The sequence below is a fragment of the Leucoraja erinacea genome, chromosome 6 (assembly GCF_028641065.1).
Source record: "Leucoraja erinacea ecotype New England chromosome 6, Leri_hhj_1, whole genome shotgun sequence".
Classification (NCBI taxonomy): Eukaryota; Metazoa; Chordata; class Chondrichthyes; order Rajiformes; family Rajidae; genus Leucoraja; species Leucoraja erinaceus.
Genome location: NC_073382.1, coordinates 13,233,309 through 13,258,569, shown reverse-complemented (window position 1 = coordinate 13,258,569; position 25,261 = coordinate 13,233,309). Strand labels below are relative to the sequence as shown.

Sequence of the window (25,261 nt, the reverse complement as noted above, 5' to 3'; positions counted from 1 at the left end):
AATGTTTATTTGAATGCAATCCTGTGGCGCGGCGGAAGGAGTTAATCTGCTAACCAGCGACCAAATAGCTGCAGCTTAGTAAAAGAAAGTGTGCACTAATGAGAGATGTCTTGGGGTTCATGACAATTGATCTTATCTAAAAGAGAGTTTGGAGAAGACAAACATTTTTTTCTGTGGTTAACCCATGCATTGTTTCCTGATGAAGAGATTAGAGTGCTATATCTGAGAGCAAAGTCTGGGAGAATTTGTGTAAAGCCAAAATTTCATGTCAGGTTTCCATAACCCAAGAAGCCCCTGTAGTCAGTGTTACAATATAGAAAACATTGCAATCAATTTGAACACAGCAAGCTGCCATAAACAGCAGTAGCGAATGATCAGATAAACTGTTTCTGGTGATGTTGGTTGAAAGAAAAGTAGACTTGTATTTCTTTTACATCTTTCACCATCTCAGGGAAGGATTTTTGTATGACAGTCACTGTGGTAATGTTAATGATCAAGAAGGTCTTCTGCACAGCAGGATTCTGCAGACGATAATGTGCTGATTACTATAAAATATTTTTTCATTTATGTTAGTTGAGTGCTAACTATAAGCCAAGTCATCAAGGAGAATTCTGCTCTTTGAATAGCCCAGCAGGATTGTTTATATTGCTGCGAATGTACGTGTGTGTCAGACTTTCAGTTTTAGTGACACATTTGGATTGTTATCTCTGCATTGCATGTGAGATTTGAGATTAAATCAGCCTTTAAGAATTGCTTGTTTGGATCTGAGCCAACTGGATTTCAGCCACCAACTGTTAATGTGTTCTCACTGAACTATTCCAAGAGACAACTAATATTTATGATGCATTTGTGGTTCAGGTAATCTTAATCTATAAATATTTTAGTGCTTGTCAATTTTCAACAGCTTTGAGTTATCGTTGTTTAAGTTTAAACTCCTTTTATATCAGTATCTTGGATTTCAAAGAACATCCAACATTCACATTGTCACAATTCTCTTCCGCCATCTGGCTTTAGCTATCATTTGTGACCATTGTTTCATATGAATCATACTTCTGCCTTATGGGGATTGGTGTTTGTTTTTTGGAAGATTGATAAAATTAATGAAATGTATGTTAAACGCAACATAAGTAGATGTGAACATTTTATTAGTTATATGATATTCCATGGTGAGATTATATCTCGAATATTGTGTACAAGTCATGGTCTTGCGAAACGTGATAGAGTGGAGGAAAGTTCATCAGATTGATTCCTGAGATGGGGGCAGGGAGGAGGTGTGGTGCTGGGAGGAGACTAATCAGCCAATGCCTTTATTTTCTGGAGTTTAGAAGATTGTGAGATCATCTCATTGAAATTCTGCAGGACTTGACAAGGTGGTGCAGGATTTACTGGCTAAATTGTCCAGGACCATGGGAAGTCCTGCAGAATTTCGAAGTGAAGGGTCAGTTATTCAAATTTCAAATGAGAAGATTCTTCAGGGATGGTGATATTCTGGAATTCTCAAACCAAAAATGTCGGGGAGGATCCTTTGTTGAGAATATTTAGGATAGAGGTCAATAATTTTTTGGAATTAAGGTGATGCAAGGATTAAGTGACATCTGCAGGAATGTGTTGGTGGTATTTTTAAAAACACAGTCATGATTTTATTGAATGGTAGTGTTTGCACAAGAATAGAATTACCAACATGTTTTTAATTCTTCAGTTCTTATATCTTAACCAATATTTCAATGAAATTGAATTTGTGTAGAAAATGGAAGACTATGGCTCTTGCCATTGGATAGAAATTGAGAATTTTGGCCAGCAAAATAGCCATCCAGATTCATTCCATGTTCATTGTTATAAAGACCAGATATAAGGTATTGTTATCCTATCAAATCTGTTTGCATCTAGTCTGAGCCTTCTTTTGATCTGTATACTGAAGTGAAGGCAATCAATTTACAGTGAGTGACGCAGTACATGGGAGCGTAAGAGTCTCCAATTAACTACCTTGGTCTCATTGGATTGGATCAATACTAGGCAGATGGAGACAGAAGGTTCATTTGGATATATAATTACATTCCAGAGAATAAGGAACCTAAATTTTATTTCCAGATGCTAAGTAAGGACTTTACTGTACAAATAAAAAAACATAAGTAACAGTCATTAATTAAGCTGTTAATTGGCTAAGCAGATGTTTTAATGCATTTAGACTAATTTATATTTTTGACTTGTTCCAGCTCACGATATTTTCATTGGAAATTGAATTTATATGTCACACTCGTGGCACTTATATTTATCGTCCCTTTCTACATCGGCTATTTTGTGGTCAGCAACATTCGACTTTGTAAGTAATCATGCTATATCATGCTGCAGTGTGTATAAATTTGAAGAAAATTGCATTTTTACAGTAGGTTGAACTAAAGACTCAAGACTATTGTTACAAACTAACATACTAGTAAAGATGCCAACATGTTTCATTCCGATGCTTGCTTTTGACCTCTAAGAAGGAATATAATGTGGAAAAATGTCATGCACTTAAGTTAACAAAAAAGGTGAGAGAGTGAAAGGTGTTGGTATTCAAAATAAGTTTTCATTGTAGTTTAGAGATACGGGGTGGAAACAGGCCCTTTGGCACACCGAGTCCGCGCCAATCAGCCAACACACGAGGGATATTTTACAGAAGCCAGTTAATTTACAAATTTGCACGTCTGGAATGTAGCAAGAAACCGTAGCACCGGGAGAAAACCCACAAGATCACAGGGAGAACTTACTAACACGTACAGACAACATAGTCAGGATTGAACCCGAGTCTCTGGTGCTGTAAGGCAGCAAGTGTATCGCTGTGCCACCCATATTTATTGCCCCTATGTTTGCCAATTTATAATTTGGAAAGAATAAGGCAGGTGTCCAAATGTTTGTCAAAGAGTAAGGTTAAAGTCTTAAAGACAAAAAGAGAGAAAGGTGAAGATGCTTAGAAAGGCATGTTAACTACAGCACTCAGATCTTGGCTCCTGAGGGCACACCCATCAGTATTGGAGTAATTAACATCTGAAATGATCAATAGACTGGAATCGGAAGAGAGCGGAGATCCTGGAATGTTACGGAATAGGAGAAAAGAAGGGGTGAGGCTATATAGGGATTTTATCAGGAGGAAGATAATTTTTTAATAAATTGATAGGTTGAGAGCAGGTGTATATCGATAAGCATGAATTGTAGATTAACACTATTTAAGATGAGGGCGGCAGAGCATTAGTTATATCCTGAATTAATAAATTAACATTAATCACTTGGTCATTTGGATCTGTTTTAGATATGGATGGATGGTTTAAGACCATTGTACAAGCTTCTTGCTGGTAGTCATGACGATGCAGGAAGGGGTTTTGGAATAATTTTTTGGAACTTAGTAATGGAGATATCACATTAATAAATCTGAATCTAAAGTGAAGTGATGATCCATATTGCATCTGGAAAATCGGAACCGTATTAGGGATAGTCAACATGGCAATATATGGGGAAGGTTGCATCTTATGTATACATGGACTTCAATAAAGCTTTCAAAGGTTCTTCATGGTAGGCTAATCTTTAATATTAAGGTACATTAGTTACCTGTAGCACTGTGAAACCAGTGATGTTCCTCTAGGATCAGTGCTGAGACCGCCAGTATGTGTGGGTGCTTGCATGTGTATGTAGGAAGGAACTGCAGATGCTGGTTTACACTGAAAATAAGTCTGAAGTCAGACTTACCAGTCTGAAGAAGGGTCTCGACCAGAAACGTCATGCATTCCTTCTCTCCAGAAATGCTGCCTGTCCTACTGAGTTACTCCAGCATTTTGTGTCTATCTGCTGTTTGTTTGAACTTGTGCACTGGTGTCTATATGCGTGCAGGGATTGAGTATATTTGATTTGAGTGTGTGTATATATCAACAATTTGGATTAGAATGTATAAGGCATGGTAAGGTGACACTAAAGTGGGTGGTTTCATAGATAGCAAAGATGGTTATCAAAAATTACTGCAGGATCTTGATCAGATGACACAAAAATTGGCAGAGATCTGGATAGTAAGCAAGGTTGTCAAAGGATTCTGCAGAATTTAGATTAGTTGGAAATATGGGCAGAGAAATGGCAGGAGGAAGTGTTTCATCTTTGGAGGTCAAATTTAAGAGGAAAGTATACAAAAATGGCAGGGCATTTAGGATCATCGATGTACTGAGAGAACTTGGGATGTAAATGGCAGCACACGGTAGATAGGATAGAATATTTGTTTGATTGAGGATACATATTTGCCTTAATCGCTCAGAGTGTTGATTGTAACATTTGGGAAAACATGTTGCAGCTATATAACATTTTGCTGAGGGCACATTTGAACTATTGTATACAGTTCTGATTGCTGAATTACAGGAATAATGTGAATGCTTTTGAGAGAGTGGAAAAGAAGTCATCAAGGTGTTGCATGGATTAGAAAGAATTAGTCATAAGGAGAGGTTTGATTGTTTTCTCTAAGGCTGAGGGATGGCCTGATAGAAGTGTATACAATTCTGAGAGGCATGGATAGGATAGATAACCAGAGACATTTGCATATGGTTGAAATGTCAAATACTGAAGGGAATGAGGGATGATATTTGAAGAAGATTTATAAGCAAGTTTATTTTACGCAGAGAGCGGTAAGTGGTAAGGGAGTGGAAGGAGATAGACTAGGGTAGGTGGATGGAATTAGTTTAAGTTGACATCATGGTCATCACAGACATTATGGACCAACGAGCCTGTTCCTGTTCTATGTTCATATTATCCACTTTTGTAAAAACCTACTGGTTATCCGGGAAGACTGGTGATTACTTGGTTCAGAATGGAGAAAGATAAGAAGAGATTTAATAGAAATATGAATGGTCTTGGTAAAGTAGATCGGGAGAAAGTTAATCCTGTTTCCAATGAAAGGATAGTTGTTTACACAAAATTAAGGTTATCATGCTAGAAATCTGGGTTTGATCCTGACCTTGGGTGCTTCGGTCTGTGTGGAGTACGCACATTCTCCCGCTGACCACATGGGTACTCTTTGGCTGCTCCGTTTTCCTCCCACATCACAAAGGGGTGTGGGTTTGTAGATTAAATTGCTACCGTCAACTGTTCTTAGTATGTACGGAGCGGATCTGAAAGTGGGATAACATGGAACTGGAAAGAACGGGTGATCAATGGTTGGCGTGAACTCGGTGAGCTGAAGGGGCTGTTTCCATGCTGTATCTTTCCAAAAAACTGGAGGGAGATGGAAAAATGTTTTATACAGTGAGTTACAATGATCTGGAATGTGTGGCAGGCAAATTCAGTCACAGGTTTCTTAGAGGGTCTTGGAATATTTGTAAGCTCTAGGGAAAGAGCAATTGTTGAGCATGTTAGGCCAATGATCGCCTATGTTGCATCTTTCTTTGATTCTGTGGAAATAATCAGTATGTTCTCTTCAGTGCAGCGAAAACGATTCCTGTTTGCCTGTGTCGTTTGGTTGGCATTCATGTACTTTTTCTGGAAACTTGGAGACCCATTTCCCATCTTAAGCCCGAAACACGGTGAGTCCATTCTAACATCCTGGGAAGGATGAATTAATTTGCAGATTTTTACAGGTAACATACCGACGAGATGTTTATCTACCCGCAGCTGTACAGTTTCCACAAAGACTTGCAAAGTGTTGAGCTATGTTCTGTGTCCGTCTGCATCCCATCCAAACTTATTAATCGTGCCTTGTACATTCCCATGGGAATCATTGATATAGATGACAAACTGCAATGGGCACGTCATCGATCCCTCAGGCCGCCACTAGTCATAGGCCTCCAGTCCGATAAACAACCTTCCATCACCATCCTCTGCTTCCTACCAATGAAGCCAATTCTGTATCCTGTTGGAATCTTAGATAACCTTCTTTTGGAAGGTCGTGCAGTCGGACAGAGCAGGGTAGGTGGGATACTTGATGGGATTAAATAATATTGGTAACATGGTTTTCCCTTCAAGGGCACTGGGCAGGATGGAGGAATTGGGTCTACACAGATTGAAAGCTCAGTGGAAACTGAGCAGGGTGAAAATTCAAAGCGAATGTGCAGTGGGAGCTGTGCTTGGGACTGGTGCAGAATGAAAATACAGGACTGCAGGGTGATTAGGTTGGACAGATTGAAGATACAGTGCTGAATATCCAGTGTGAAGATGCATTGGGTTCTGGAATGAATGTTCATTGCCAACAAGTTAGTGGAGAGATGAAATGGGACTCGAAAAGAGGAGGGCACAGTGGGAGAAGGAAGAGGTATGGAGAAATGGTGGATGGGCAACAGAGACTGCATGGATGAGGATGCAATGGAGACTGCACAGATAAAGATGTACTGGTGGTCAGAAATGCTGGAGCAACTCAGCAGGTCAGGCAGCAACTCTGAAGAAAATGGATTGGTGATGTTATAGCGGGGTCTCGCAGGAGTCCAGCCAAGAATCAGTCGAAACACAAAGTTGTGTGAACGAGACGTATTTTATTACTGCAGGTGCACAACCTTTTATCCAAAAGCCTTGGGACCAGACACTTTTCGTAATTCGGAATTTTTCGGCTTTCGGAATGGAAGATTTTTGGAGTTGGAGCGGGGCTAGGTTGGGCTGGAGTTGCTCATCTGGGATCTCCGTGCTTGCAGTGGGCCTGGGGGTCGGTGTCCCGATGAGGGGGGCGCAGCTCGGGCTGTGGGCGAACTGCCACTTGTCGCCGTAGCGGCCCATCGGGGAGCAGATTCCTCTGGAGTTGGAGGGGGAGGGGGGTATTGTGCTGTTTGATCGCCTACCGTGGGAACTTTTTAACTCAGCGGGCAGGCAGCAGCAGATTGTCAATTATTAACCCTCCCGCGCAATATACCCTCACCTTCTCTTTTATGAATGGGGATTTAGTTTCCCTTTCTTCGAGGACCGACCGGAGGTTCTGCTGTCACCTCTGCGGGCCGCCCTCGGTGAACGTCTTCAAGGGCCGAAAAAATGTCCGCTATTCGGAGCTTTTCGTTATTTAGAATTTTGGATAAAAGGTTGTGCACCTGTATTACAGTGCTGCTCCCTACTCCTCAATGGGCACGGGCGTTGCCTGACCTTAAATGCCCCTAAGGGTCAATCCCGTGACCTGCGCCTCCCACACCGGGACACCTGACTCTTCCCTCCAAAGCCAAGGGTTTGCTCTGCCCGTGGCCTACCACCAGGTGCCGCCACAATGTTTCAGTTTGGGCCCCCGCTTCAGACTGATTGTAGGGGAAGAAACTGGAAGCAAGGAAAGACCAGGACAAAACTGGCAACAGATGACATCAGACAAGGTGGTTCCGATAGACTGATTGTTGGCTAGGAACGGTGTGATTCCAAAAGGGATACATTGTTGTGAACTGTGGATGATGGTGTGATCCCAAGAGGGATAGTGGCTGGGCAAGGGGAAAGGGCAGTGCTGGCAGTGCAGGGAGATCGTGAAATTGTTACTGTTTGGGGAGTAACAGTAGTTTTCAATGGGCATGTTAAAAATAATTACTGCCAGGTAGGGGGACGATTCATTGGGAGTTTTGGCTAGCTGACGTTGCAGTGGGGACTGGACAAATTGAAGGTCAGTGGAAATCTGGAAGGGTAGATTGAGTGGAGACGAGGCAGGCATGTTGCAGCGGGTTTTAGGATGGGTTAAAGTGCATGGTAAACTGAATGGAGGTGACATGGAATGATGCTGGCATCTAGATAGTTCTCATTGGGAACAGAAAGCATGAAAGGAACTTTATGGTTTGGTCACATGAAGCTGATACATACTGTGGCTTTGTTTATAGTTTTGGCATTTACTGGGAACTTGTTGATTTATCCCTACCCACAATCAATTTCACTGTTCACTTCTGTCATTAGCTAATTTTCCCACATCGTAACTGTAGATGAGATATGCATGTGCCTTTAATATAGTTACCTCATCACTACTAACCACTCCCCATATCACAAGTATAATTACAACCTCCCCACCCACATATCGCTCTCTAGTTTCCGTGACAGACCACGTACAGCTAGTGCTCTTTGTATAAAATAAAGTAAAGTTACAGTGTGTCGCTAACACATCTTTACAGTAACCAATGTTGAAAGCTATCACTTCCCTATTACTGCATCCTGTAGTGGAGCTTTGGATCATTATCTGATGCTTGTTTTAGCTGGGCCACATGCATTTTTCAAGACGGTTCACCAGACTGATTCCTGGGATGTCAGGACTGTCTTATGAAGAAAGACTGGATAGACTTAGTTTATACTCTCTAGAATTTAGGAGATTGAGAGGGGATCTTATAGAAACTTACAAAATTCTTAAGGGGTTGGACAGGCTAGATGCAGGAAGATTGTTCCCGATGTTGGGGCAGTCCAAGACAAGGGGTCACAGCTTAAGGATAAGGGGGAAATCCTTTAAAACCGAGATGAGAAGAACATTTTTCACACAGAGAGTGGTGAATCTCTGGAACTCTCTGCCACAGAGGGTAGTTGAGGCCAGTTCATTGGCTATATTTAAGAGGGAGTTAGATGTGGCCCTTGTGGCTAAGGGGATCAGGGGGTATGGAGAGAAGGCAGGTACGGGATACTGAGTTGGATGATCAGCCATGATCATATTGAATGGCGGTGCAGGCTCGAAGGGCCGAATGGCCTACTCCTGCACCTAATTTCTATGTTTCTATGTTTCTATTTTGTTCTTCAGGGTGTGAACTCTTTGATCCTATGGTCATATTTGACCAAGTAAAGTCTTTGCTTGATGAGTGGTTGGATGCATAACCTCTTTGTTTCCGTTATGTTAAAAACCTTTTGCCTTCCATGAGATACCAAGATGTGCCGCAGGCATAAAGGGTGAAAACTGCTGAGTGGTCTTACTAGGCAGCTGTTCACGCTGTACAGAAATATACCAAGAGTGCAGACCCTATAAATTTATCACTCTTACCATGTTCAGCGGCCAAACTTGGTAGCTCCCTTTCCAATACATAATGAAGGCACAAATTGTTACCATTTAAATATAGGACTGAACGCCAAATGGCTTGCTAAATAAAGAAGGGACCCGTTCTGAAATGTCACCTATCCACGTTCTCCAGAGATAATGCCTGACTCGCTGAGTTACTCCAGCATTTTGTGTCCTTTTGTCAGCTTGCTAAAGCATTTGTATTTATTATCAAGTAACCAGGGACATTTAATATGATAAGTGAAAGGCAACACAAAATAAGCATGCTTTGTAGGAAAGCTCTGGGATGCAAACAGAAGCCTCCATGTGGCGCATCCCGGGCAATGCTAATGACAGAAACTGTACCACAGTGACTGACTGAAGTAGCCAGTTCTGCAACCACTGTCAACCGTCACTGACCGACCGGAAAGGCGTGATATGGAAGATGGCCGGACACGAGGAAGAAGGAGGAATGCTCCATGCATGGTCCACTCTCCAGTGACCTAGCCACTGTGCTGCCCTTTGCTGCTTGTGTCTTGGACCTCACTGTTCACAACTTGTTTCTCCTACTTTCTAAATAATCACTGCTGGTGGCTGGCCGCAAGTATGAAATTGAGTGTCTTCATGCTGTTCCCCCACTACCTGGCCAGTTTGCTGTTCTTTAGTGTCTGAAATGATAAGTGTGCAGGGAGAGGGTTTTGATGTGAAGAGGAATAAAGGTAAAGGGTGCATGCTTGCACCATCTGCAGCTTGCAGATTAGAAAAGAGTAGGTTGAGGATCATGGGATGGAAGAGTATGAAGAGGAGGAATTATCTTTGAGGATATTTCTTTCCTTGGTAGTTTCAGCCTTGCTGCTGCCAGGGTCTGTGCTGTAGGCTTTGCTTAAAACGGTTAGCAACATCCAGTTGTAGCCGTCCCCCTCTGGCCACCAGCTGTACACCATCTTACCTTGCAAGAGAGAACAAGAGCACTGAATGTTGTGCCACCCCGTTTGGCACTCGTAATTAAATTCATCCACAATCAGTACCCCGTTCCTGCCTTCTCCCTATATCTCTTGACTGCTATCTTTAAAGCTCTATCTAATTCTCTCTTGAGAGCATCCAGAGAATCGGCTCCACTGCCTTCTGAGGCAGAGAATTCCACAGATTCACGACTCTCTCGGTGAAAACGTTTTTCCTCATCTCCGTGCTAAATGGCCTACCCCTTATTCTTAAACTGTTGCCCCTAGTTGCCCCATTTTCCTAGTAATGGAGTCAGCATGGATTTACGAAGGGGAAATCATGCTTGACTATTCTTCGGGAATTCTTTGAAGACGTAACTAGGAAAATGTACAAGGGAGAGCCAGTGGATGTAGTGTACCTGGACTTTCAGAAAGCATTTGATAAGGTCTCACATAGAAACATAGAAACATAGAAATTAGGTGCAGGAGTAGGCCAGTCGGCCCTTTGAGCCTGCACCGCCATTCAATATGATCATGGCTGATCATCCAACTTAGTATCCCGTACCTGCCTTCTCTCCATACCCCCTGATCCCCTTAGCCACAAGGGCCACATCTAACTCCCTCTTAAATATAGCCAATGAACTGGCCTCAACTACCCTCTGTGGCAGAGAGTTCCAGAGATTCACCACTCTCTGTGTGAAAAAAAGTTCTTCTCATCTCGGTTTTAAAGGATTGCCCCCTTATCCTTAAGCTGTGACCCCTTGTCCTGGACTTCCCTAACATCGGGAACAATCTTCCTGCATCTAGCCTGTCCAACCCCTTAAGAATTTTGTAAGTTTCTATAAGATCCCCTCTCAATCTCCTAAATTCTAGAGAGTCTAGAATTCTAGATAGGAGATTAGTGGTCAAAATTAGGGCACATGGTATTGGGGGTAGAGTGCTGACATGGATAGAGTAGCAATGTTACAAAATTTTGAGATTTAAAAAACAAGTTTGCAATTTATCCCATCAGATAAAGCATAAAAATAAGTTTAATTTGACACCTAATTCACTTTCATATCTCAAGTATTTAAAAAGTTATGGCCATTTTCATACTCGGAAATTAGCATCTTGTTCCCTATTGATTTTCTATGGACATAACAAAAAAGCTGTGATCGTGGACAGTCAAAAGCACATAACGTTCTTAAAAATTAAGAGAACTGAATGAAATTTTCAGTTATATAGATTGAAGCATTCTGAAACAAATATAAAATAATCTTACTTGGATGGCCTGAAATTAAAGCATATAATTAGTTAGTTACCCAATTGTAGCTAATTTCAAACTTCAATTACTAGATCTAAACATCTATCCATTTCTTAATAAATGATTAACATTTTTAAATAGCCTAAGTGTCCAAATAATATTCACAAATAATTCACAATAAAACATGATTTTTAAATCTCATTTACATTAATTTATAGGCCAAATGGCAAGGAATTTAGTGTTCAATTGCTGTAAATTAAAGTCCATTTAAATCAGCTTTCCAGTGGGATCCTGTGAACGCGCTGGTTTAGAACGCTCACATTGCGGTAGATTTGTGCCCTCAAATGCCCAGAAAAATACTGCGGGATATAATGGAGCCCAAATTAGCTACTCGCAACATTAAACTTTGTATAAAGGGATCTTAAGCAGCCCTTTTTAACGTAAAAATAAACAGCCTACCTTCCGTTTTCCCCTGTATGAGATCCGACCCGTTGTCGGCGGTCGCGGGTTTAGAGGTTAATTTTTAACCTACTAAAACAAGTAAATAAAGCCCTTAAAACTAAAAATAGCTCCAGCTACGGAATCTTCCAGCGATTTTTCGTTAATAATTAACTAGGCTGAAAAACCTCGATTTGAACAGCCTACAGAAAATCGCGTTTTAAACCCGCCCCCCTCTAAACGGTGCCAAAATCGCGCACACGCGCTGGGACAGATTTTCAGCGATCTTCAGGCAGGCTTTGCAACATACCTAGATAGAGGAGTGGTTGGCAGACAGGAAACAAAGAGTAGGGATTAACGGGTTCCTTTCAGAACGGCAGGGAGTGACTAGTGGGGTACTGCAAGGCTCGGTGCTGGGACTGCAGCTATTTACAAAATAATCATTGATTTGGATGAAGGCATTCAAAGTAACATTAGCAAATTTACAGATGACACAAAGCTGGGTGGCAGTGTGAACTGTGAGGAGGATGACATGAGAGTGCAGGGTGACTTGGACAGGTTGGGGTAGTGGGCAGATGCATGGCAGATGAAGTTTAATGCAAATAAATGTGAGTATCCACTTTGGTAGCAAAAACAGGGAGGCAGATTGCTATCTAAATGGCATCGTTGGGAAAAGGGGAAGTACAACGGGATCTGGGGGCCCTTGTACATCAGTCTATGAAAGTAAGCAAGGTACACAAAAAAGCTGGAGAAACTCAGCGCGTGCAGCAGCATCTATGGAATGAAGGAAATAGGCAACGTTTCGGGCTGAAACATTGCCTATTTCCTTCGCTTCATAGATGCTGCTGCACCCGCTGAGTTTCTCCAGCTTTTACGAAAGTAAACATGCAGGTACAGCAGGCAGTGAAGAAAGCGAATGGCATGTTGGCCTTTATAACAAGAGGAATCGAATATAGGAGCAAAGAGGTCCTTCTGCAGTTGTACAGAGCCCTAGTGAGACCTAGTGAGTATTGTGTACAGTTTTGGTCCCCTAATTTGAGGAATGAACTGACCCTGCACCTTCTGTATTATTCCCAGAAATACCTGCCATTGTTGTTCCACTGTCATCCCTGCTAGGGTCTCTTTCCAATCAACTTGGTGGCAGGCTCCTCCCTCATGTCCCCATAGTCCCCTTTGCTCAAATGTAACACTGACACTTCTGATTTTCCCTCCTCCCTCTCAAATTGTAGATTTAAACTTATATTATGATCACTACCTCCTTTACCTTGAGCTCCCTTATCAAATTTTGTTCATTACACAACATTTAATCCAGAATTGCCTTCTCCTTGGTAGGCTCCAGTACAAGCTGCTCTAAGAATCCATCTCAGAGGCACTCCACAAACTCCCTTTCTTAGGGTCCAGTACCAACCTGATTTTCCCAGTCTACCTGCATGTTGAAATCTCCCATAACTACTGTAACATTACCTTTGCTACATGCCAATTTTAACTCTTGATTCAACTCTCAGTTCTATCTATACTGACTCTACATCTCCTGATTCAATGTCACCCCTCGCAAGGGACTGAATTTAATCTCTTACCAACAGAGCTCCCTCTGCCCACCTGTCTGTCTTTTCCATTAGACGTATGAATATTCATTTCCCAGCACTGGTCCTCTTGCAGCCATGTCTCAGTAAGTCCCACAACATCAAACTTGCCAATCTCTAACTGAACCTCAAGCTCTTCCACTTTATTTATTATACTTCGCGTATTCATATACAACATTTTAACTTTGGTATTCACTTCCCCTCTCACACTTCCCCTGGACACTATTGCCCTGACATTACTCTCTTATCCCTTCTCGAACTTTCCTTCCCATTAATTCGGGAGTCTTTTGCAACTTTTCCTGTACTCACTTCCCCTTTAACTCCATCTTTATACTCTCCATTTGTCAACCTGCTATTTAGTTTAATCCCACACGTGTAGGACTAGCAAACCTGCCTGCCAGAATGTTGGTCCCCCTCCAGTTAAGGTGTAACCCGTCCCTTTTGTAAAGGTCACCCCTACCCCAGAAGGGATGCCAGTGGTCTATAAATCTAAATCCTTGCTCCCTGCACCAGCCCCCCAGCCACACATTCAGATCCCCATCTTCCTGTTCCTGCACTCACCAACACGAGGTACAGGAAGTTTCAGAGATAACCACCCTAGAAGTCCTGCTTTTCAGTCTTCTTCCTAACTAAACACTTTGCAGAACCTCCTTCCTCTTCTTCCCGATGTTGTTTGTGCCCACATGCACACCTACTTCCGGCTGCTCTCCATCCCTCTCGAGGATGTTCTGAAGTTGGTTCGAGACATCTTGAACCCTGGCACCAGGGAAGCAACAGACCATCCACGAGTCCCGCCTGCCTCCACAGAATCTCCTGTCTGCACCTCGGACAATGGAGTTACCCACCATTATGGCTATGCCCGATGTCGAGTCACATCGCTAAGATTGGAGCCACCGACCTGTCCGCCGCACGGACTGGAAGCATCGTCTGCCCCGACAGCTACCTATTTTCATTAGCCACCAGAGAATCCTGCACTCCACGTTAAAAGCCCTGTCCCACGGTACGAGTTCATTCCAAGAGCTCTCCCGAGTTTAAAAAAAATCGAACTTGTGGTAAGCACGGAGAATGAACGTAGCGGGTACGTCGGAGCTCGGGGACGTCTCTTACCGGCTCGTAACGTGAACGGTAGGTACTCGGGAAGACTCGTGAAGATTTTTCAACATGTTGAGAAATGGCCACGAGAGCCCCGAGTACCGACGAGTGGCCATTACCATAAATCTCAGAGTTCGAATTAGGGCAAACTCGGGAGAGCTCTTGGAATGAACTCGTAACGTGGGACAGGGGTTTTGCTCCCCTTTCTCACAGTCACCCACCTTTGCTCTTCCTGTATCCTTGGCGTGACAACCTCACTGAAAGTCTTGTCCAGGAATCTCTCTCGTTTTCCCGGATGGCCCTGAGGTCATCCAGCTTCTTCTCCAGTTCCCCAACGTGTTTATTCAGGAGCTGCACCTGGACACAATTTCTGCAGGTGTAGTTTCCAGAAGCACCAGCGGTATCCCTGACTTCCCACATCCTGCAAGAAACACACTGTACCAACTTGCCTGCCATTTCTTCAGTGGGCATCCAGGTGCTTCTCCAGTTCCCCAACACATTTATTCAGGAGCTGCACCTGCACACAATTTCTGAAGGTGTGTCATTCAGATGACTCATTTGGGTTCTTGGAACTTGAATTCAGCCACTGACACACATGAGTCTCTGCTCTGACTGATGTCCAGAGACTATCTGGACAGCAATTGGCCAGACACAGAACATCTTCTTCCCACTTCCTCCACCAAGGGATCCAATGCAACCAACATTCAAGAACCATTAATCTCACTTCCTCCTTCACTGCTCTGAATGAGTGTCAGATGAGTTTTAGTCACAAACAACACCTCTGGAGGCAAGCATTTTTCTATTTTAGGGTGCACAAAGGCTTTAAGAGTTGATTATGCATTGTAATCCATACACCTGTATCGTGCGATTTTGGCATTGACCCCTATTAAGTTACGATTAGATGCTGTTATGGCTATAATGTTATTTTACAATTGCATATCAATTCTTGCAGATGCCAGGAGAAAGTTAAAGAGATACAGAGTGAAGAATAGATTGGAGGCACATTGATATGTTGGGATTTTAAAAAATATTTTTAGAGGGTTGCAGATTCAAATGAGTCACAGAAAATAAACGAGACCTACTTTGCTTCAATGCCTTGTAAATCGAGAAGCAAATCCTTCCCTGTCACGAACCAGACTTATTTTCAGAATCAATTCTGCTTGAAACTGATGTTTAAGTATATTTAGTAGTTCTTGGGACAGATCTGACTACTTACCTACAGGCTCATAGCTGAGACTGCTCACTGAAGCAGGCAATAGACATCTTCATTACATGGTTTCTTCAGTACATTATGAAATTCCATCAAGAGTAATATCAAAATACTGCACAAATTTATATCTACATAACTTTAGGTATGTTTTAAAAAAGCGACTCTGACATGTTTTAATAAAAATCTTAAGTTATGAATTTACTTATCTGGGCCATTAATAAAAGGTGTGTAGGAAAGGTTTTGCAATTTCTAGTTATACTGGAGTTAATGTTTTAAAATCTTGCATTTTGAACAAGTATGTCTTATTTGTATTTTCTCCCCAGCAGGGATTCTATCAATTGAACAATTGATCAGCAGAGTTGGTGTCATTGGTGTCACGCTAATGGCATTGTTGTCCGGCTTTGGTGCAGTTAATTGCCCGTACACCTACATGTCATACTTCCTGAGGTGAGAACGTAGATGATTATATTTTGGTAAAGCCTCAGTGTCTTCATTATTCCATTAGGATTTGTCACAGCTGGAGCAGGCCGGCAAGTACTGCCAATCATGCCTCACAGTGTAGTCAACTCACCTTCCTCATCTGAAGAAGGGTCTCGACCTGAAACGTCACCCATTCCTTCTCTCCAGAGATGCTGCCTGTCCCGCTGAGTTACTTCAGCTTTTTGTGTCAATCTTCGGTTTAAACCAGCATCTGCAGTTCCTTCTTACACCTTCCTCCATCTCTTGAAATCCATAACTTGGGATAAGGATTGGCTCTAATTCTGGGTGAGTTGGTCTAGGATGTGAAGAGAGCAAGACCATGCTATATTTTTTTATTTTTCCGTCTGAGAATTGAGGGAATTGAAGGCAATATCTCCAAGTTTGCGGATGACACTAAGCTGGGGGGCAGTGTTAGCTGTGAGGAGGATGCTAGGAGACTGCAAGGTGACTTGGATAGGCTGGGTGAGTGGGCAAATGTTTGGCAGATGCAGTATAATGTGGATAAATGTGAGGTTATCCATTTTGGTGGCAAAAACGGGGAAAGCAGACTATTATCTAAATGGTGGCCGATTGGGAAAGGGGGAGATGCAGCGAGACCTGGGTGTCATGGTACACCAGTCAATGAAGGTAGGCATGCAGGTGCAGCAGGCAGTAAAGAAAGCGAATGGTATGTTAGCTTTCATTGCAAAAGGATTTGAGTATAGGAGCAGAGAGGTTCTACTGCAGTTGTACAGGGTCTTGGTGAGACCACACCTGGAGTATTGCGTACAGTTTTGGTCTCCAAATCTGAGGAAGGACATTATTGCCATAGAGGGAGTGCAGAGACGGTTCACCAGACTGATTCCTGGCATGTCAGGACTGTCTTATGAAGAAAGACTGGATAGACTTGGTTTATACTCTCTAGAATTTAGGAGATTGAGAGGGGATCTTATAGAAACTTACAAAATTCTTAAGGGGTTGGACAGGCTAGGTGCAGGAAGATTGTTCCCAATGTTAGGGAAGTCCAGGACAAGGGGTCACAGCTTAAGGATAAGGGGGAAATCCTTTAAAACCGAGATGAGAAGAACTTTTTTCACACAGAGAGTGGTGAATCTCTGGAACTCTCTGCCACAGAGGGTAGTTGAGGCCAGTTCATTGGCTATATTTAAGAGGGAGTTAGATGTGGCCCTTGTGGCTAAGGGGATCAGGGGGTATGGAGAGAAGGCAGGTACGGGATACTGAGTTGGATGATCAGCCATGATCATATTGAATGGCGGTGCAGGCTCGAAGGGCCGAATGGCATACTCCTGCACCTAATTTCTATGTTTCTATGAGAAAGGATCCCCATGCAAAACATTGTCCATTTCCCTCCACAGATGCTACCTGACTTGCTGCGTCCTCCAGCATTTTATGTTTTGCTCAAGATTCCAGCATCTTCAGTTTCTCCATCTCTTATTGAGTCAAATCCAGCTTCTCCCTAAATTTGGAACAATCCCTTCTCTTGTATAATGTGAACCCACTCCTTATATTTTGAACACATACCAGATCTTTCTCCATCTGCCAATTTCTCATTCTGGACAAAATACATCTCTAATCTCCATAGTGACAACCATCATGCACTCACTCACTCACCTGAAAGAAAGGAACCCATGTACAAAATAAATGAGGTTCAGATCATGTGTGATGACTTTTCACCATCTGCCTGGGTAGGCAGAGGCACAGCAGGACTGGAAGACTAACAACACCCAGGACAAAGTGTGACTGGGTCCATGCCACAAATTCCACTTGGTGTCATGTTTAGAATGAGATGAGATGTACAGCAGCTGTTTATCACTCCATTACCTCCCCAGGCAATGTGATCATGCTATTCTCTTCATCTCTTCAATGACTTACGCTTTCCAGGCCCCCACTTCCTCATCTTAACTGTGGATGTCCAGCCATTCTACACCTCCATCCCCCACCAGGAAGGTCTTCAAGCCCTCCGTTTCTTCTTCGACCGTGGAACCAGCCAATTTCTATCTACTAATACTCTCCTCCGCCCAGCAGAGCTCGTCCTTATCCTCAACAACTTCTCCTTCGACTCCTCCCACTTCCTCCAAATGCAAGGCGTAGCTATGGGCATTCGAATGGACTCTAGCTATGCCTGCCTCGTTGTAGGGTACATTGAACAATCGCTGTTCCAGGCGTATACTGGCCCTATCACCGAATTATACCTCCGCTCAAATTCACTTGGACCAACTCCGACATCTCTCTACCGTTTCTAGATCTCACTGTTTCCATCACAGGAGACAGACCGACATCTACTACAAACCCACTGACTCCCATAGCTATCTATACGACACTTCTTTCCACCCTGCTTCCTGTAAAGACTCTATCCCCTGCTCCCAATTCCTCCGTCTACGCTGCATCCTAGCCCAGGATGATGTTTTCCATACCAGGGCATCGGAGATGTCCTCATTCTTTAGGAAACGGGGGTTCCCCTCTTCCATTATTGATGAGGTTCTCGCTAGGGTCTCCTTAATATCCCACAGCTCCGCTCTTGCTTCCCCTCCCCCCATGTGTAGCAAGGACAGAATCCCCCTTGTCTTCACCTTCCACCCCATCAACCGTCGCATACAGCATATAATCCTCCAACATTTTCGCCACCTCCAACGGGATTCCACTACTGGCCACATCCCATCTTCACCCCTTTCAGCTTTCCGCAGAGACCGTTCCCTCCGCAACTCCCGGGTCCCTTCCCACCCAAACTACCCCCTCCTCAGGTACTTTCCCCTGCAACTGCAGGAGATGCAACACCTGTCCCTTTATCTCCCCCCTCGACTCCATCCAAGGACCCCGCCAGCCTTTTCAGGTGAGGCAGAGGTTCACTTGCACCTACTCCAACCTCATCTACTGTATCCGCTGTTCCAGGTGTCAACTCCTGTACATCGGCGAGGCCAAGCGCAGGCTCGGCGATCATTCGGCTGAGCACCTCTGCTTGTCTACAAAAGAAGACAAAAAGTTCTGGAGTAACTCAGCTGATCAGGCAGCATCTCTGGAGAACATAGGTGACAATTAGGATTTGACCTCTTCTTCAGACTGATTGTGGTGGTGGTGTGGGATGGGAGGGTTGAAGAAAACTGGAAGAAAAGTGGGGACAGGACAAAGCCTGGCAAGTGATATGTGGATATGGGTGAGGTGGAGTTGTGATTGGCAGATGTTTGTAGGTTACTTACCTAAATTGGAAAATTCAATGGTCACACCGTTAGATCACGAATTACCTAAGTGGAATATGACGTGCTGTTCCTCCAGGTTGCAATCAGTGTGAAGAAAGGTCCTGACCAGAAATGTCACCTATCCACATTCTCCAGAGACCACTCCTGACCCGCAGAGATACTCGAGCACTTTGTGTCCTTTTGCAAATTACTATCCACTGGATTCACTTAGTTCAGATTTTAATAAGTGACTGTGGGTGTGTTTTATTTTGCACTCTAGGAATGTAACGGATAGTGATATTCTCGCGCTGGAGCGGCGGTTACTCCAGACCATGGATATGATCATCAGCAAGAAGAAGAGGTAAGTAACTGCAGAACAGAGAATACTAGGTATTTTTCTCTTTACATCAAAATTTAAGGTTAAGGGCTCAAGTTCTGTACAAAAGTAGTGTATAATAACAGTGTTGTGTTTGTACATAACGATTTCAATGTAATGCCGTGCAGTGGCACTGTCATCACACGTAGTTGACTCTGAGCCACACAAAGGCATATTTGGGAAAAACTGACAAGACGAGTAAAGATTGGTTGTAAGAAAAGAAAGCTGGAGAGGTTAAGGGAAGAAAGCCCAGAGATTGGCACTTGATATTTGAAGGCAGAGACTCCAGTGATAGATCAATTAAAATAAGTGAATTGTAGAGGCTTAGAATTTCAGAGGCTTAGCCTTGGTGTGATTAAGACATGGAGACCGTGGAAAATTTTGAACACAAAGAATAAGAATTTTAATACTGAGGGTCTGCCTCGCTGAGTGCCAGAATAAGTTAATGAACATACATAATGTTTGGGACAAAGACCCATCATTTATTTACTTGCCACTGTACTCCGCAATTTGAGTTTTGTAATAGAAAAAATCACATGTGGTTAAAGTGCACATTGTCAGAATTTAATAAGGGCAATTTTTACACATTTTGGTTTCCCCATGTAGAAATTACAGCAGTGTTTATGCATAGACCCCCCCACCATTTCAGGACACCATAATGTTTGGGACACAGCAATGTCATGTAAATGAAAGTAGTTTTGTTTAGTATTTTGTTGCATATCCTTTGCATGCAATGACTGCTTTAAATCTGCGATTCATGGACATCACCAGTTGCTGGGTGTCTTCTCTGGTGATGCTCTGCCAGACCTATATTGCAGCCATCTTTAGCTTATGCTTGTTTTGGGGGCTAGTCCCCTTCAGTTTCCTCTTCAGCATATAAAAGGCATGCTCATTTGGGTGCAGATCAGGTGATTGACTTGGCAACTCAAGAATTGACTTTTTTAGCTTTGAAAAACTCCTTTGTTGCTTTAGCAGTATGTTTGGGATCATTGTCTTGCTGTAGAATGAACCGCTGGCCAATGAGTTTTGAGGCATTTGTTTGAACTTGAGCAGATAGGATGTGTCTATACACTTCAGAATTCATTATGCTACTACCATCAATGATGATTGGCATGGACTTGTAGGGCCGAGATGGCCTGTTTCCGTGCTGTAATTGTTATATGGTTATATGATAAGTGAGCCAGTATCTTCAGCAGCCATACATGCCAGGCCGTTACACACCAACCACCGTGTTTCACAGATGAGGTGGTGTGCTTTGGATCTTGAGCAGTTCCTTCTTTCCTCCATTCTTTGCTCTTGCCATCAGTCTGATATAATTTTATCTTGGTCTCATCTGTCAACAAGACCTTTTTCCAGAACTGTGGTTGCATTTTTAAGTACTTCTTGGCAGACTAGTGGGGTACCGCAAGGCTCAGTGCTGGGACCCCAGCTATTTACAATATATATTAATGATCTGGATGAGGGAATTGAATGCAACATCTCCACGTTTGCGGATGACACGAAGCTGGGGGGAAGTGTTAGCTGTGAGGAGGATGCTAGGAGGCTGCAAGGTGACTTGGATAGGTTGGGTGAGTGGGCAAATGCATGGCAGATGCAGTATAATGTGGTTAAATGTGAGGTTATCCACTTTGGTGTCAAAAACAAGAAAATAGACTATTATCTAAATGGTGGCCGATTAGGAAAACGGGAGATGCAACGAGACCTGGGTGTCATGGTACACCAGTCATTGAAAGTAGGCATGCAGGTGCAGCAGGTAGTGAAGAAAGCGAATGGTATGTTAGCATTCATAGCAAAAGGATTTGAGTATAAGAGCAGGGAGGTTCTACTGCAGTTGTACAGGGTCTTGGTGAGACCACACCTGGAGTATTGCGTACAGTTTTGGTCTCCTAATCTGAGGAAAGACATTCTTGCCATAGAGGGAGTACAGATAAGGTTCACCAGACTGATTCCTGGGATGGCAGGACTTTCATATGAAGAAAGACTGGATAGACTCGGCTTGTACTCACTAGAATTTAGAAGATTGAGGGGGATCTTATAGAAACTTACAAATTTCTTAAGGGGTTGGACAGGCTAGATGCAGGAAGATTATTCCCGATTTTGGGGAAGTCCAGAACAAGGGGTCACAGTTTAAGGATAAGAGGGAAGTATTTTAGGACCGAGATGAGAAAATAATTTTTTACACAGAGAGTGGTGAATCTGTGGAATTCTCTGCCACAGAAGGTGGTTGAGGCCAGTTCATTGGCTATATTTAAGAGGGTGTTAGATGTGGCCCTTGTGGCTAAAGGGATCAGGGGGTATGGAGAGAAGGCAGGTATGGGATACTGAGTTGGATGATCAGCCATGATCATATTGAATAGCGGTGCAGACTCGAAGGGCCGAATGGCCTACTCCTGCGCCTATTTTCTATGTTTCTATGTAACTGTAACCCGGCCATCCTATTTTTGCGGCTAACCAGTGGTTTGCATCTTGCAGTGTAGCCTCTGTATTTCTGTTCATGAAGTCTTCTGCGGACAGTGGTCATTGGCAAATCCACACCTGACTCCCGAAGAATGTTTCTGATCTGTCAGAGACAGGTGTTTGGGAATTTTACTTTATAATAGAGAGAATTCTTCTGACATCAGCTGTGGAGGTCTTCCTTGACCTGCCAGTCTCTTTGCGATTATTAAGTTCACCGGTGCTCTCTTTCCTCTTAATGATGTTCCAAACAGTTGATTTTAGTAAACCTAAAGTTTGGCTGATGTCTTGAACAGTTTTATTCTTGTTTCTCAGTCTCATAATGGCTTTTTTGACTTTTATTGGCACAACTTTGGTCCTCGTGTTGATGAACAGCAAAAGTTTCCAAAGGTGATGGAAAGACTGGAGGAAAGACTAGGTGCTGAGAGCACTCTTATACCTGCATTAAGCCATGTGTCCCAAACATTATGGTGCCCTGAAATGGGGGGTACTATGTATAAACACAGCTGTAATTTTTTACATGGTGAAACCAAAATGTATAAAGATGGCCTTTGATAAAATGTGACAATGTGCACTTTAACCACGTGATTTTTTTCTATTATCAATCTCAAATTGTGAAGCACAGAGGCAAATAAATAAATAATCGTCTTTTTAACCACGTGATTTTTTTCTATTATCAATCTCAAATTGTGAAGCACAGAGGCAAATAAATAAATAATCGTCTTTGTCCCAAACATTATGGAGTGCACTGTGAGTTAGAATTTGTGCAGAAGGGTCCAGAATAAACCAAATGTATGGCAATGGTATCTAAGAGCCTTGTGCTACCTGTTCCTAACTTCTGGAATTTCCTTCCTCAACTTTTGAACCTCACAGCCCAGGACATGCTTGATGGCGTTCTATGTGGCCAAGGCTTTGGTCTAGTATTTTAATGTTTTCTGAGATGGCTAAATGTTAAACTTTACCTAACGAAGGACATTTCGTGGAAATGCACGGTATTACTAAAAATGGTTGTAACATAACTAAAAACAATCTGTGGTCATGGTTTTAGGTTAAAAATCTCGCACGTTTAAACTAGTGGTAAGCTGCACTTTGCCTGTTATTCACCTTTGCAACATCCATTCTTTCAACAAACTACATGCAATGGAGAGTATTTGAAAGTGGAGCAAGAAACTGAAAGCAAATCCAATCAAAAACAACAGCATTCAGAATCAAAATGGTCTGGAAACAATGATGGAAATGTTGGAGAAAGTCATAGATTTTATCTAAACCAATTAATAAGAAAATTGAGTGGAGCGTGTCTACAACTGTTTCTGTTACTATTTTGAAGGATTTATTAATAGTCTGTTCCTACATGTTCTACTATTTTTTTTTGGTTTCTTTCCTGAGAGACATTTGTTTAAAAGTGAAAAACGGCCAGTATTTCCAGCTTGAGCCGTTCCAGTGCTGCATGAAAATGTGCATCCCAGGCTAATGCGCATGCATACTCACCCACAGTATCAAATGTGTTTAGAAAAGTCAGTTTATACTTTACACGGTGTATACATTTTGTAACTTTATGCAGTTTATGTCAGGTGACTTTGTACTGTGCGTTTCCTGATGTTAGGGCTTTCCAAAATATACAGAACTCTCAAGAAGTCCCAATTGGAGAAGCCAATGTGGTAATAAGACACAACTATGTGCCTTACACGGTTTCATTTGTAGCAATGTAATCTTTTGATTGAAATATAAATATTGACCAGGTTAGTGTGAACTCCCTATTGTTTTTTTTAAGTTATACTTTGTCAGTGCATTTTTTGGTCTTGTTGGTATAAAATTCATTGATGTTCTTTATTTAGAACTTACTGTGCACATGAGAGACAAACTCTCTTTCTTGAACATTTGTTTTAATTGTTTGTTTCCCTCTGATAGTCTTGCTAATATGTATAATATTGTTATGGGATAATACCGTTTTTGACGGATGTGGCTTAACTGCATTGCAACTGGAGTCTGAAAGCTTTTTACCTTTTCTTATGCATCTTGTGGTTTGCAGGAAGTCTTCGTTGTGATATCACTGTGGTTTTTAAGATGCTTGCCGTATAACGTAGGTCTGTGACCTACATTATTAGCTCGCACCATAAAATGGCACCATGGACTGTTGTAAGAACCATTCAAATCAGATTAATATTGCCTTAAACACTGTAGGTAGAAAGTGAATTCCAATGAAGACAAATGACATATAGTGGGGGGGAAAAAAATAAGCGTGGCAATGACGTAAAATGAGATTGTCTTATTTGCCTTAACCTGAAACTTTCAGTTTCATAATTGAGCAGTTGGACCCATGTACTGTGCTGCGGCTTGACTGGGTAATTTGGGAAACATTTTGCATTTTGCAATGTGAGAAAATATAGAAATATGAAATGCAGTTCTAACTACCCAATTCTTATGAGGTAAGTAAGAATGAAGTTCCTGCATGCAGTCTCGACCCAAAGTCTCACAGGTGCAGCTTGACCTGCTGAGTTCTCCCAATGTTCTGTTTTTTGTTCAACAATAAAGAATGCTCTCTCGTATTTTTCCCAAGGTGATAATGTCAAATACTAATGGGATTAGGAGATATGCAGCATACGTTCTTGCAGCACATATATTGGTAGGTGCCTAGAATGCATTGCCAGGGGTGGTGGTGAAGAAGATACAATAGTGACATTTAAAAGGCTTTTAGATAGATATATGAATATACAGGGAATGTATGGATATTGAGCAAATGCAGGAATTAGGGATTATATGTAAGTAGGCATGTTCTGCATTTAAGATGTGGGCCGAAGAGCCTCCTCTTGCACTGTGCTGTTCTATGTTATTAATAAATATGCATTTGATTTAAGAGGAGATCCTGGATTTAAATCATGTTTTAAACGGTATCAAGCAGGCCCAATCAAAATCAATAAATCAAAGGCCTGAAGCCGTGGTGGTGGAATAAATTTACCCCTCTATCTGTGTCAGCACTTCGGTTGGGTGGCACAGTGGCGCAGTTGTAAAGTTGCTGCCTCACAGCGCCAGAGACCTGGGTTCGATTCTGACTACGGGTGCTTGTCTGTACGGAGTTTGTACGTTCTCCCTGTGAACTGCGTGGGGTTTTCCCGGGGAACTCCAGAGACGTGCATGCTTGTACATTAGTTGGCTTGTAAAATTTGTAAAATTGTCCCTAGTGTGTGGGATAGTGTCAATGTGCGGTGGTCGCTGGTCGACGCAGACTCAGTGGGCCGAAGGGCCTGTTTCCAAGCTGTATCTCAAAAGCTAAAAGGACTCATCGTAGAATCATGCAGTGCTGGAAGATTTCCTTCAACCCATAATCCTGATGCCAGCTTTTTCAAAGCGTTCTTGCGCTTTTGTGCACTA

General features: G+C 42.6%; 1 protein-coding gene across 3 annotated transcripts in view; it reads left to right on the top strand.

Annotated features, from left to right (window-relative positions):
* Positions 1–25,261, top strand: part of si:ch73-390b10.2 (Golgi pH regulator) — a 63,572-nt gene that overhangs the window by 15,511 nt on the left and 22,800 nt on the right. For 2 of the 3 annotated variants that reach the window (XM_055636643.1, XM_055636645.1), the window contains exons 4-7: positions 2,214–2,320; positions 5,430–5,531; positions 15,733–15,856; positions 19,343–19,423. In XM_055636643.1, the coding sequence (XP_055492618.1) occupies positions 2,214–2,320; positions 5,430–5,531; positions 15,733–15,856; positions 19,343–19,423 (414 nt within the window). The remainder of the gene's footprint in view (positions 1–2,213; positions 2,321–5,429; positions 5,532–15,732; positions 15,857–19,342; positions 19,424–25,261) is intronic. The other variant, XM_055636644.1, reaches the window with a different exon arrangement.